This window comes from Esox lucius, chromosome 13, assembly GCF_011004845.1.
Source record: "Esox lucius isolate fEsoLuc1 chromosome 13, fEsoLuc1.pri, whole genome shotgun sequence".
In the NCBI taxonomy this organism is placed as follows: Eukaryota; Metazoa; Chordata; class Actinopteri; order Esociformes; family Esocidae; genus Esox; species Esox lucius.
The window spans coordinates 39,105,459-39,120,575 of record NC_047581.1 but is presented as its reverse complement, the minus strand read 5'-3'; the positions used below and the strand labels follow the sequence as shown (position 1 = coordinate 39,120,575).

The 15,117-nt window shown below is 45.7% G+C and overlaps 1 protein-coding gene across 4 annotated transcripts in view; it reads right to left on the bottom strand.

Moving 5' to 3' along the window:
* Positions 1-15,117, bottom strand: part of kank1a (KN motif and ankyrin repeat domains 1a) — a 68,883-nt gene that overhangs the window by 17,652 nt on the left and 36,114 nt on the right. For 3 of the 4 annotated variants that reach the window (XM_029124561.2, XM_034296430.1, XM_034296431.1), the window contains 3 exons: positions 13,484-13,623; positions 5,357-7,562; positions 4,747-5,264 (listed from right to left, as the gene is read on the bottom strand). In XM_029124561.2, the coding sequence (XP_028980394.2) occupies positions 4,747-5,264; positions 5,357-7,562; positions 13,484-13,526 (2,767 nt within the window). In that variant the 5' untranslated portion in view covers positions 13,527-13,623. The remainder of the gene's footprint in view (positions 1-4,746; positions 5,265-5,356; positions 7,563-13,483; positions 13,624-15,117) is intronic. The other variant, XM_029124562.2, reaches the window with a different exon arrangement.

Sequence of the window (15,117 nt, the reverse complement as noted above, 5' to 3'; positions counted from 1 at the left end):
TAATAAGCGGGAAGGCATTTCATTTGGTATTATAAAGCTAAGTCGTCATCAAATACACAAACATTAGCTACATAGCCAGCTTATACGACACTCAACAGCTGCTATATCTTCTATAAATGGAGCAATTCCAATTTTCATTAACCTAATTACCAGGTATCCTACCTGGGGGGATTGGCATCTTACTACTAGTATGTAGCTGTAATAGCTAGCTAGCTACAGGAGCAAGTAAACGTGAACTTCCAGCATTTATAAAGTGTATAAAACCACAAGCGGCTAGCGATGAGCAAATCAAGCCAAAGGCCAAAAATCTGATTGACATCCCCAGGTAGACTAGCTCTCTATAGCTAGCAACCAGGAACCCAAAGCAAACGTTAGCAAGAAAAGGAATAATGTCGAACACTGAGTTAGCTCTTTTTTGAAACAGGTAATTCTATTTTTCATATTATTATTCGGAACACCATTCTCTATCGGACATTGGCACGGAACCGCTTTCTGACCGGTGAGTAATTGCAAAATGCTGTTATTGTTTTCCGAAAACAATGGGTTTTCGGTACGTACCGAACCGTGACTTATGCGTACCGTTACACCCATTTCAACATAAATGTTGCAAACCCTTTCGAGACTCACCATATAGAAATACAGGTGCTGGTCATATAATTACAATATCATCAAAAAGTTGATTTATTTCAGTAATTCCATTCAAAAAGTGAAACTTGAATAATGTATACATTCATTCCACACAGACTGATATATTTCGAGTGTTTATTTATTTTAATTTTGATGATTATAACTGACAACTAATGAAAATCCCAAATTCAGTATTTCAGAAAATGTGAATAGGTTCAATTTTGAAGACACCTGGTGCCACACTCTAATCAGCTAATTAACCCAAAACACCTGCACAGGCCATTAAATGGTCTCTCAGTCTAGTTCTGTAGGCAACACAATCATGTGGAAGATTGCTGACTTGACAGCTGTCCAAACGACGACCATTGACACCTTGCACAAGGAAGGAAAGACACAAAAGGTCATTGCTAAAGAGCCTGGCTGTTCACAGAGCTCTGTGTCCAAGCACATTAATAGAGAGGCAAAGGGAAGGAAAAGATGTGGTAGAAAAAAGTGTACAAGCAATAGGGATAACCGCACCCTGGAGAGGATTGTGAAACAAAACCCATTCAAAAATGTGGGGGACATTCACAAAGAGTGGACTGCAGCTGGAATCAGTGCTTCAAGAACCACCAAAAACAGACGTATGCATGACATGGGTTTCAGCTGTCGCATTCCTTGTGTCAAGCAACTCTTGAAAAAGACACAGCATCAGAAGCGTCTCACCTGGGCTAAAGACAAAAAGGACTGCTGCTGAGTTATGTTCTCTGATGAAAGTAAATTTTGCTTTTCCTTTGGAAATCAAGGTCCCAGAGTCTGGAGGAAGAGAGGAGAGTCACAGAATCCACGTTGCTTGAAGTCCAGTGTAAAGTTTCCACAGTCAGTGATGGTTTGGGTTGCCATGTCATCTGCTGGTGTTGGTCCACTGTGTTTTCTGAGGTCCAAGGTCAACGCAGTCGTCTACCAGGAAGTTTTAGAGCACTTCATGCTTCCTGCTGCTGACCAACTTTATGGAGATGCAGCTTTCATTTTCCAACAGGACTTGGCACCTGCACATAGTGCCAAAGCTATCAGTACCTGGTTTAAGGACCATGGTATCCCTGTTCTTAATTGGCCAGCAAACTCGCCTGACCTTAACCCTATAGAAAATCTATGGGGTATTGTGAATAGGAAGCCAGACACAACAATGCAGAAGAGCTGAAGGCCACTATCAGAGCAAGCTGGGCTCTCATAACACCTGAGCAGTGCCACAGACTGATTGACTCCATGCCACATGGTGTGAAGAAATCAACTGTGGGAGCAATTATAAGAAAATGGAAGACATACAAGACCTGTGGGGTCAAAATGATCACAAGAACGGTGAGCAAAAATCCTAGAACCACACGGGGGGACCTAGTGAATGACCTGCAGAGAGCTGGGACCAAAGTAACAAAGGCTACCATCAGTAACACATTACGCCACCAGGGACTCAAATCCTGCAGTGCCAGACATGTCCCCCTGCCGCCAGGGACTCAAATCCTGCAGTGCCAGACGTGTCCCCCTGCTTAAGCCAGTACATATCCAGGCCCGTCTGAGGTTTGCTAGAGAGCATTTGGATGGTCCAGAAGAGGATTGGGAGAATGTCATATGGTCAGATGAAACCAAAAATTTTGTTGAAAATTCAACTCGTTGTGTTTGGAGGGCAAAGAATGCTGAGTTGCATCCAAAGAACACCAAACCTACTGTGAAGCATGGGGGTGGAAACATCATGCTTTGGGGCTGTTTTTCTGCAAAGGGACAAGGACGACTGATCCGTGTAATGGAAAGAATGAATGGGGCCATGTATCGTGAGATTTTGAGTGAAAACCTCCTTCCATCAGCAAGGGCATTGAAGATGAAACATGGCTGGGTCTTTCAGCATGACAATGATCCCAAACACACCGCCCAGGCAATGAAGGAGTGGCTTCGTAAGAAGCATTTCGAGGTCCTGGAGTGGCCTAGCCAGTCACCAGATCTCAACCCCATAGAAAATCTTTGGAGGGAGTTGAAAGTCCGTGTTGCCCAGTGACAGCCCCAAAACATCACTGCTCTAGAGGAGATCTGCATGGAGGAATGGGCCAAAATACCAGCAACAGTGTGTGAAAACCTTGTGAAGACTTATAGAAAACGTTTGACCTCTGTCATTGCCAACAAAGGGTATATAACAAAGTATTGAGATTAACTTTTGTTATTGACCAAATACTTATTTTCCACCATCATTTACCAATAAAATCATAAAAAATCCTACAATGTGATTTTCTGGATTTCTTTTCCTCATTTTGTCTCTCATAGTTGAAGTGTACCTATGATGAAAATTACAGGCCTCTCTCATCTTTTTGAGTGGGAGAACTTGCACAATTGGTGGCTGACTAAATACTTTTTTGCCCCACTGTAGTTCTTTCCCAAAGTACCGTAACTTTGGGGGATGGGTCTTGCAGTGCTGAACGTTTCTGATTTGGAGGTACACAACGGCAAGGAGACACAGCCCACGGGTTAGTTGCATTGAGCAATCTGTTTTCATTACAGTTTTATAATAAATATCAGGGGACATTTATATGCAATAGTTTGTGGTAACCATAAAGGTTGCAACCTTGGTCAGGAATTAATGTCCTAGTTAGAGTTGTGCTCATAAGTTAGCATACCCTGGCAGAAATTGTAAAATGTTGGCATTGATTTTGAAAATATGACTGATCATGCAAAAAAAACATGTCTTTTATTTAAGGATCGTGATCACATGAAGCCATTTATTATCATATAGTTGTTTGGCTCCTTTTTAAATCATAATTATAACAGAAGACACCCAAATGGCCCTGATCAAAAGTTTACTTCAATGTTGAATTACCTTGAATGTTTGGCCTTGTTACAGACACACAAGGTGACACACACAGGTGAAAATGTAAATTAAAGGGTGAATTTCCCACACTTGTGGCTTTTTAAATTGCAATTAGTGTCTGTGTATCAATAGTCAATTGAGTTTGTTAGCTCTCACGTGGATGCACTGAGCAGGCTAGATGCTGAGCCATGGGGAGCAGAAAAGAACTGTCAAAAGACCTGCGTAACAAGGCAATGACCAGCAACAAGGAACAAAAGACTGCGTAACAAGGAACTTTATAAAGATGGAAAAGGTTATAAAGCCTTGCAAATGCCAGTCAGTACTGTACAATCACTTATTAAGAAGGGGAAAATTCTGGAATCTCTTGATACCAAGCCAAGCCAATTTGCATTCTTCTGCACAGAATCTGCGCATGGGACGCTCTTGGACTTACCAGCACGACAATGACCCTAAGCACAAGGCCAAGTTGACCCTCCAGTGGTTACAGCAGAAAAAGGTGAAGGTTCTGGAGTGGCCATCACAGTCTCCTGAATTTAATATCATTGAGCCACTCTGGGGAGATCTCGAACATGTGGTTCATGCAAGATGACCAAAGACTTTCCATGACCTGGAGGCATTTTGCCAAGACAAATGGGCAGCTATACCACCTGCAAGAATTCAGGGTCTCATGGACAACCATTACAAAATACTGCATGCTGTCATTGATGCTTAAGGGGGCAATACACAGTATTAAGAAATAAGGGTATGCAGACTTTTGAACAGGGGTCAGTTCATTCTTTTCTTTGTTGCCATGTTTTGTTTTATGATTGTGCCATTCTGTTATGAACTACAGTTGAATGTGAATCCCATAAGAAATTAAAGACCTGTGTTTTGCCTGCTCACTCATGTTTTCTTTACAAATGGTACATACAGCTCTGGGAAGAATTGAGACCACTGCACCTTTTTTCCCCTTTCCAAAAAAAGTCAAAAAGGAAGGTTTTGAGAGAGCAACAGAAGGGTTAAAATTAAGAGACCACTGCAAATTGAATGCTTCTGTTCCTCACTCGAAAAGTTCCTTTTTTTTTTCTTTCGGTAAAGTCCAGGATGCGATTAACATGTGATATTTGAAACTTTTTTTGAAAGGAAAGAAAAAGGTGCAGTGGTGTTTTATTTTATTCCGGAACTGGCTATATATATATATTTATTTATATATATTTATTTATATATATATTTATATATATGTATACACAATGTGTGTGTGTGTGCGTGTATGTGTATATCAGTCCTACCTGTGGTAGTGGTAGTCCTACCTGTGGTAGTGGTAGTTCTATCCTGCTCTAGCCTCCGTAGCTCCAGAGCGCTCAGGTCCTCAGCGCTGCTGTACTTCATAACAGAGTTGATGGAGGTCAGTGTGTTGACCAGCTGGCTGTTGATGGACCCCATCTGTGAGAAGGAGGACGGCTGACCGAAGGCATCTGCTAACTCGCTGTAGTTCTCAGCTAATAACATCTGTTGTTCTTGAAGTAGCTTCTGGACCCTCTCTATGTAATGGTCCAGTCCAGGTCCACCCCCATCCGACACTGAAACAATCTGGGCTGGGACTGCTGGCATGGCAGCAGTCGTCATGGCGGGCATCGTCACGGCAGCGGCCTCAGTAACAGTGGTTCCCTCTTGGTGGGAGGGGCCACAGGCAATGTTCCTGGTTTTCAGGCCGACCAGGAAGTTGGTGTGGATGCTGACAGGGCCGACGCCCACCTCTTTGGTTTGAGACGTAACAACCTTCTCTGCACTACAGTCTCCCTCCACAGTGGTTCCCACGGCGACCGACCTGGACAACAATGGATACACAGAAGTGTTTTAGCAAAATCAGGACTTCAGATGAATGGTGCTTGAACTGTGTTTTGAAATGTAACAACAAACCTGGTTTTGGGCATGGCCAGTGGGTCTTTCACTAGCCCCTCCCCCACAGCAATGGTCCTAGTTTGGTTGGTCAGGGTGTTGGTGTATTTCTCCACTGTGTGGAGCAGGTCAGTGTTGGTGTGTTGGGATGCTGTGGCTGGGGTTACCATGACGGCAGAGTCTAACGTGTGGACCAGGACAGGGTCAGTCCCCGTGGTAACCAGCTTTTTAATGGGAGAGACCGTGACATCAATGGAACAGTCCCCGATGCCCACTGACCGGCTCTCCACGATGCCCACTGAACGGCTCTCCTTGAGGACCACAGCCTCCTGGGCTTTGCGCAGTTCTACGCTGTCAAACGTCTCTTCCGTGTTTACCCCCACCTCACACACACACACACCGCCTCCAACCGTCTGGTCACACACCTCCACCTGCGTTCCAACACACTGGTCCTGCCAGCGGGCCATGGGCAGATCAGGCCCAGCTGCACGTTGGGTCAGGCTGGGCAGACATGTCACCCCCACCTCCACCATGTGGACTCCCTCCCCGGTGGAGGCGTGGCGGGTCTCTAGGTGGTTGCCCACCCCCTGGCTGTGGGTTAGGGCCCTCCCGGTGTCGGAGGCAGTGCTCTGGGTGTTGGGGCGTGCCTCGCAGGCCGTGCTGTAGGTGTCGGGCCGAGCCTGGCATCCTTTATCAGCCTTTTTCTTATTGGCTCCCCCGGCTGCCTGAAGCTCCAGTTTCAGCTTGGACATCTCCAACAGGTGGGTGGTCTCCTTCAGCTCCACCTCCAGCTGGTAGATCTTCTCCTTCAGGGCCTCGATTGTGGTCTCCTTCAGCTCCAACTCCGCCTCCACCTCGCTGGTCATGCCCAACATGACTTCTGTCACACTTGACCCAGTGCTACGTGTCTCACACCGCTCTGTAATCATGCCAACGTCCCGGCAGCTGCGTCGTCTCTGTACAGGAGTTGTCACGAGTGACTTTCTCCGGGCAACCACAGGGACTGGTGTGGCTTCGTTCATGTTCTGGTCTGGGACGGGTATTGAGGAGGACCTTGTCTGGTTGTTGTTACTGTGGGGGAGCTGCTGGTCCTGGTTGAGCCTCTCCAGGGCCCGGACCTCGGCAGCCAGCCTCTGGAACTCCTCTAACTCCTGAGCACTCTGACCCTCCGTTTCCACAATGTGAAGTTCTCCCTGGATCTGGGGTTCCAGCTGGTCAGCCACCTGGTCAGCACAGCCCACACTGTAAGACCTCTTCCGGAAAACTCCAGATCCTCCTCCCATCCCTGGCCTCTGGCTCTTCTGACCCGCCAGCTGTCTCTTCTCCTCCTGCAACACTGCGATCTTCACCTGCAGGACAGGTATGGTCTTCACCTGCTCCTCTAGCTCCTTGAGACGGCGCAAGGCTACCACCATCTGCTCCCGGATGTGTTGCAGGTGGAGCGGAGACACGTTGGTGATGGGAGTGGTCATGCCCGAGGACAAGGGGCTGTGGCGGATGGAGGAGCCCATGGAGGAGGTGTAGTAGGAGGTATAGTCTCCACTACTTCCGCCCCCATTTGGGAGGTGTAGGTTGGGCGGCAGGGACAGGGAGGAGTTGGACCCCCCCATCGTTCCTAACGACGCCAGGCGCCGGCGAGGAGCTGGGGGGTCAGAGGGTGTGGGGGGCTGCATGAGGAGGCGCTCCTGTTCCAACCTCCTCCTAGTCTCCATCAAGGTCTGCTCCACCTGGAGGTTGTGGCGGGGCGTCACCCGTGGGGAGGGGGGTGGGAGGTGGGTGCGTTTTGGTTGATCGGGGGGGGCACTCAGGAGCGTAGGGGGAGGGAGGGTAGAGGGGGGCTCATAGGGTGGGGCGGAGGCGTGGCGGATCAGGATGGGGGTGTGAGGGGAGGAGTAAAACACAGGGCTCTGCTGGATCTCTTCACTGCTATTAGACGAGGTCAGGGAATCAGTTGAGGTCCACTGAGCCGGCCCACCGCCCCCACCGCCCCCACCACCCCCACCCACACTCCCTCCCCTGGACACAGGATCCACCGCCACACAGGCCGGCCTCACTCTACGCTGAAGGTTCAGCCTCTTGATGGTGTTGCCACGCTCGATGTCCTCCACATACTTCAGGAAGTCCAGGTCCAGCTGGTAGCCATACGGGGTTTCCAGGAAGTACGGGGGCGTGGCCACAGGCTCCTTGTCATCCTCAGCACTGCTGCTGACCAACCTCTCCCCTTGCTCTGGTGGACAGGAGAACAGGAGACAGTTAACACTCCTCTCTGGTGGACAGGAGAACAGGAAAAAAAGAACACTCCTCTCTGGTGGACAGGAGAACAGGAGACAGTTGACACTCCTCTCTGGTGGACAGGAGAACAGGAGACAGTTGACACTCCTCTCTGGTGGATAGGAGAGATCCTAATCACGCTGTACAGTGAATCACATTTAACACTGTCTTTTCCATCCTGTCTTAAATAGCACCAACATTTCAACCATACTTTACATTCCTATGGGCTGGAGGTTGAAGATTCATTCTAGCTGCCATTCCTGTGATTATTCAGATGTATGGATCAGATGTATAAAATCAATTCCTTGGACCATCCACACGTAAAATGTAAGTACGCATGACTACGTTGCTTTGGATAGGCGTCGCCTCAATGGAATATCAAGTAATACTATATCACCATTATTATCGGCAAATTAGACAAAGTCAAAATGTAGATAATTATCGTTTCTGGAAAGGTTCTTGTTTTGTTAGTAATTTTCCAGTGCAGGTGTAAGGCAATGGTGTAATCCACAACACACAATTACACTCACTTACTACTACAAGTTCAAACAGGACAACGGTTTTACATACCTCTAACCCTCAGGCAGCAAGAGTCAGAGAGAACTAATCATTTTAGTTAGGAGAGGTTGTGTCAGCATGAAACTATGTAGCTGTACAGAGAAAGTGTATTATGATGCAACAAACACACACACACCCACACCCACACCCGGTTGGTTGAACCGTCTAAAACAATAACACGCTATGTGATCAGTAGTAAAGCATGCAGTCAGTGACGTTAGTTCATGCTGTTTCAAAACTCCTTTAGTTTCTAGTGACAGGGAGCGAACAGAAACATATCACATGTTAATCTCATCCTGGACTTTACAGAAACATATTACACATTAATTACATACTGGACTTTACAGAACTCCAACGAACCTGTCATTGAACTAACTAACCATCTGGAATATGTGAAATGAACTAATCAGGAATACACAATGTTAACTAACTAACCAGGAATACACAAAATTAACTAATCCATCAAGAATATATTAAACTAACAGATCAAAAATACAATAACTAACCCATCAAGAATATGTATAACTAGCTAGGCCATCAAGAATAGATTAAACTAACCCATCAGGAATGGGAAGGGAGCCCACGGCACCAGTCAGTACTAATGTCTAAGCAGCCTAGCTGGAGGGAGGGCTGTGGGGGGTCAGAGAGGGCTGTTAACACCACAGTCCAAATTCCACACCTCCAACTGAAAATGCCTTTCCTCTGTCAGAAGTCAACAGTCAAACAACTTTTAGAATGGTACAAAACAGACCTGTCAAGACACTATGCAGACAGGACAGCTGAGTTGGAAGTCCAGTGTCACAATGGCCTTTGTAAGTGCTGAACATGGGAAAATGGCTCAGAGCTCCTCATCACACTGAACCCCCTCCACACTGTTCAGTTAAAACAGAATTACCTATCTACATCTGCTGTTAAAACCTCCACTCTGACACACATTGTTCAGGCTTCACTTACCTCTGCTAAATAGCCAGCGCTCTGGTCTCACTCCCCCTCTGCTTCTCTCTTGTGTTTCCACTCTGTTCCGTCTCGTTCCCTTTCTTAGGCTGGAGTGATGGACTGTTTTCTCTCTCTTTCTAACGGTTGTCAATTTCTTTCTCGGTTTTCAGTCTCTCTAACTCTCTTAATTCTTTCTCAATCTTCACTCCATAAGGGAACAAATTCCACTATTGATGTGAAGTCAGCCAAGCCCAGCTCTCACTGCCATTGGCTAAAGGGATCCACCAATCACAGACCACAGTCCCTCTTCATGTTCTCCACCCAACACAAGAGCCCCTTATTCAGCCACAGGTAACTCCTCTAGCCCTGTTCTACTGCTCTGCTCTGATGACTACCACACTGTTCCTATAAGTAGAAATGTAACAGTACACACAAAGTTATTCTAAAACCCATGGCTTCATTCAAAACTATCTGTGGAAATACTAACATCCATGGAGGTGGAGGTGAGGGTGGGGTGGAGGTTGGAGTAGGATGGAGGTGGTGTCTAAGTCAACTAAAGCAAGACACATAAAGTGAACCAAATATAATGTTAATGTCATGTCAACAACCCAGAATAGAATCCTGCAGTGAGACTGACTGGAGGCCAACATTCCATCTGCTCCGGGGTCTCTCAACGCAGACTGAGCATGTGCAGAACACAGACAGGGGGCTACTCTGAGCATGTGCAGAACACAGAGAGGGGACTACACTGAGCATGTGCAGAACACAGAGAGGGGACTACACTGAGCATGTGCAGAACACAGACAGACCACTCAATGCTCTGATCTTCTCTAAATCTTAAACTCCAATGCTCCTGTGCTACAAAGTAAAATATATATATAATTCTGTTTTGTTCTTTTGTAAAAGATACGCCTTTCATGTACACATTATTATTATTATTATTATTATTATTTAACATAAATGGAATAATAATAATAGTATTATTAATAATAATAGTAATAGAAGCAGGGTCATGGTTGAACAGCTAGCAGTTGTAGGTCAAAGGACAGTAGTCATAGAATCAGGATTAAGTCATCTTAGTACAAAGGCTTTATCCAAACCTTTTACACGCTACTGTTCCTCACAGTGAGGAACACAGAAGAGCAACTTCCAGGTTGCTTTCCCAGGTGACTGAGAATGTCAATTCAAGATGTGATCAGATTGAGTCAGCAAGGCCAGTCTGTTGACCACTACACAGAGAGGGATATTATAGTATAACTACACAGAGAGGGATATTATAGTAGAACTACACACAGATATATATTATAGTAGAACTACACAGAGGGATATTATAATATAACTACACAGAGAGATATATTATAGTAGAACTACACAGAGAGATATATTATAGTAGAACTACACAGAGGGATATTATAGTAGAACTACACAGAGAGATATATTATAGTAGAACTACACACAGAGATATATTATAGTAGAACTACACACAGAAGGATATTATACATTATACTACAGGGATATTACAGTGGGGTTGGAGTGCATAAATCTATAAAGGTTATTCCTGTAATTTGTCACCCATCTGTAGATATACTAAAAATACTAAATAGCAGTTAAAACCGATACTAACCACCTGTAACAACAGTTTCCCGTGGATAGGAATCTTCTCTATAACAGTTTAACCAATACTAACCACCTCAAAGTGATGGGTGAAGATCCATTCTAGGACTCACTCTATATGATGGGCGAAGATCCATTCTAGTTAGTTAGTTAGTTAGTTAAGCTTTATTATTCCCCATGGGGCAATTTTGTTTACAGCCAGCAGACACATACAACGTAAAATGAACACAAAACAATAGAACACATAAAATAATACATTAAAAATACTCATTCATTTAAAAGACTAATCGCTCTAGGGACCATGGATTTTTTGAACCTGTTGGTGTTAGCCTGTGGAACATTATAACGACGCCCAGAAGGAAGCGATAAAAACTCTTGGCACAAGGGGTGAGAAGGGTCAGTAATGATAGCCTTAGCCTTCCTCACACATCTGACCCTGTACACCTTGCTAAGGTCACTCTATATGATGGGCGAAGATCCATTCTAGGACTCACTCTATATGATGGGCGAAGATCCATTCTAGGACTCACTCTGAAGGTCCTTAGTAGGCAGAATGAACCACAGGAGTGTGTGTGCGTGTAACAGTGTGTGTTTGCTCTGACATTCTGCTCCGAAGCACACAGCTCACACACTTGCAAACAGAGGCCTTTTCTCTCCCTCTGGCATGGTATTTCCTGCTGGGGCCGGTGGAACCCACGTCAGCCTGCCAACATTCAGGCAACATCTAATCAACCCTCCCCCACCCTGCCTCAACACACCACAGACATACATCCTCTGGATAAAACTAAAGGAAGCACAACAGAACAATAAGAACACCGACCCATTGGCAGTTCCTGAAGAACCAGACATTCCAACAACACTCGACTTTGTCAACTGGAATAACTATGGAGGGAGGGATAAAGGAGGGAGGGAGAGTGTGAAAAGGGAGGGAGGAAGAGCATGAGAGAGCGAGGGAGGGGGAGGGAGGGAGAGAGAGAAGGAGAGCAACAGACTCTCACACGAGTTAGTTAAGTAACGATGTTAGCATGGCTCCTTTAGAATACCTTTTCAATGGTGTAGGATCTAGGTCCTCACCCTAACCATCTAGTGTCCTAGGTCCTCACCCTAACCATCTAGTGTCCTAGGTCCTCACCCTAACCATCTAGTGTCCTAGGTCCTAGGCCTAGCTAACAATGTGGTGTCCTAGGTCCTAGACCTAGCTAACTGTGTGGTTTTCTAGGTCCTAGGCCTAGTTAACCATGTGGTTACCTACAGAAGGTCATACACGTGTTGGTGTAGGATTCTTCTATTACAGAACTTTCTCCTTCTCAGGATTCTGGCTCAAAGTACAACCCTGACTGGGACCCACTAGTCAATCTACAAACCCTAGAAAACATAGCAGGACCAAAACTGCCCGGGATCAATTACAGAGCGTCTTCAAGGGTTAATGTGCGGTTAGCAACATGAGTGTTGGATTTAACAGCAGTCGTTTAGAAAGGGAGACCAGCAGGGCTCAGACATGTATTCAGATGAAAACACCATATAATATAAAAGACTGACAGATGTTGGTTACAGGCATCAACACCCTAGAAGGATGTGTATCAGTCTGGAATGTGAGCAGAATGCAGGTGTTTGAAAATGGTCCGAGCTGACAGGACTGTATTTCACAGAGCCCCGGTGGAATTCCTACCTACACATGAATTCTGTTTAGTTTCAGTTCTGTTTAAAACCAGGTCAGTAGGTCACATTGATTTGGTTTAAATTATAACTACATACTGCGCATGTTTAAATCAGATATCTACCTTCCCATCATGCTTAATCTTTGACCTGGGGTCAAGACTGTTGGGGGCAGAGTTTTGTTTTATCCACATGTGAAGACATGCACCGCAAATGGAGCAAGACTTTTTAACTATATTTGAGGAGATATTTGCTTGAAATAAGTGAAATAATCTGCCAATGGAACAAGAAAAATTACACAATATTCAAGGCATATTTTCTAAAAACAAGCAGTATAATCTACACCACACTGGAAGGATGGTAGGGTTTCTGACATGTAAAATCGACTTGATATTTTTGCAGTGTGCTAAATTAATAACATTTTAAAATTTCGACTCATCTGGAGTCTAGACAAGAGCTTTCAGATGGTTCTGGAAATCCTGTGTTGACCTTTTGAACAATATGTGTCTGGTTATGCCTGGTTAAAAAAACAAAAACAGTATTGTCCCATTTCCATGTGGAAGCATAGTGGTGGAAGTGTTATTAAGAGGCATTGCTGCGTGTGGACCTGGACAACTTGCCGTCAAAAAGGAAACCTTGAGTTCTGCTCAGCGTCAGGTCACCTGTCCGTGAGAAAAAGCTCAAGTGCACCTGGGTCATGGAACAAAACAAACATCCAAAATACACACGCAACTCAACATCAGAATGTCTGAAAAGCAGAGAGAGAAAGAAAGAAGGAGGGAATAAGAGTGAGAGAGGGTAAAGGGGGGAGTGAGAGGGTATGACTGAGAGACAGTCTGAAAGAGAGAGTAAGAGTGAGATGGAGAGAGAGGCTAGGAAAGAGAGGGTATAAAAGACAGGGGAGAGAGATGAGTTAAGGGAGAGAGAGGGAATAAAAGACAGGGGAGAGATAAGTTAAAGGAAAGAGAGGGTATAAAAGACAGGGGAGAGAGATAAGTTAAGGGAGAGAGAGGGTATAAAAGACAGGGGAGAGAGATAAGTTAAGGGAGAGAGAGGGTATAAAAGACAGGGGGGAGAGAGAAGTTAAGGGAGAGACATGGAGGGAGTGTTTACCTGCTGTGTTGCCATTGATGATGTGTATGGAGGCCTGAGACATGATTGGTTGATTTCAGCTCTTCTTAGTCCCACACCAAGACAGAATGGGGTCATGCAAACACCATGCATCAAGTACTGCTTACCATGCACCCTGCAGCCTATAAGACACAACACATCATGACTGTTATAACCTGTTATAAATGACATATGTACATCATGCCCTGTAGGCCATAACACAGCATTACAGTTATAACCTGTTATAATGATATATACATCACACCTTACAGCCTATAGGACATGAAACAGCATTACTGTTATAACCTTTTATGATGACAAGTAAACATCACACCCAGCAGCATATTTATATGACTGAGTCTAACATGGGACTATCCAGTTATATGACTATGAGCCAGCCATTTAAGCTGAACTCCGTCCAGATGACGCCCCCTCAGAATATCCACCACAGAAGTGTCGTCTGCACTGAGCAGGGTGAATGCAGGCAGGGCTGCTGGTCCTGATGGCATCTCCGGGCGGGTGCTCAGAACATGTGCTGGGCAGCTGGCCGAGGTCTTTACTGATATTTTCAACCTGTCACTGGCCCAGGTGGTTGTCCCTACGTGCATGAAGATCACAACCATAGTGGCAGTGTCGAAGCAGTTGACTGCATCCAACCTTAATGACTTCCGATCTGTCGCAGTCACCCCCATGATCATGAAGTTCTTCAAAAGACTAGTTCTGGCCCACCTTAAGTCCCGCCTCCCTCAACACTGGATCCCTACCAGTTTGCCTAACAGTTGAACAGGTCTACAGAGGACGCCATCTCCACAGCTCTACACTCTATCCTGACTCACCTGGACAAAACCAACACCAATGTGAGAATGCTGTTCAGAGATTTTAGCTCAGCATTCAACACAGTCATCCTCTCTAGGCTGGTCAACAAACTCCCAGACCTATGGATCAGCCCTTCTCTCTGCAACTGGATTTTGGACTTCCTAACCAACAGACCCCAGTCTGTCAGGTTAGACAACCTTTCCTCCACCACCCTGATCCTGAACACTGGTGTTCCACAAGGCTGCATGCTGAGCCCCCTCCTGTACTCCCTCTTCACAGTTCCAACACCATCGCCAAGTTCGCAGACGACACCACTGATCAGGTGGTGGGCCTGATCAGTGACAATGATAAGTCAGCTTACAGGGAGGAGGTCAAGTGCCAGGCGGCATGGTGTGCTGGCAACAACGTGGCCCTCAATGCAAAGAAAACCAAGGAGCTCATTGTAGATTACAGGAAGTCTAAAGGCTGCAGTCACACCCCAATTCTCATTGATGGCACTGAGGTGGAGCGTGTGTCCAGTTTCAAATTCCAGGGTGTCCACATCTCCAAGGACCTCTCCTGGACCCTCAACAGCAGCAGCTGTACTTTTTGAGGTAGCTAAAGAAGGCCCACCTGTCTTCCAAGATCCTTGTGAACTTCTACCGCTGCACAATCGAGAGCATTTTAACTAACTGCACCACAGCATGGTTTGGTCAACCGGAAGGCCCTGCAACAGTTGTTGAAAAGTGCCCAGCACATCACTGGTGCCCAGCTCCCAACCATCGTAGACATGCATGCAGCATCGTCAGAGACTCTTCACATCCATGCCTCAAACTGTCTGC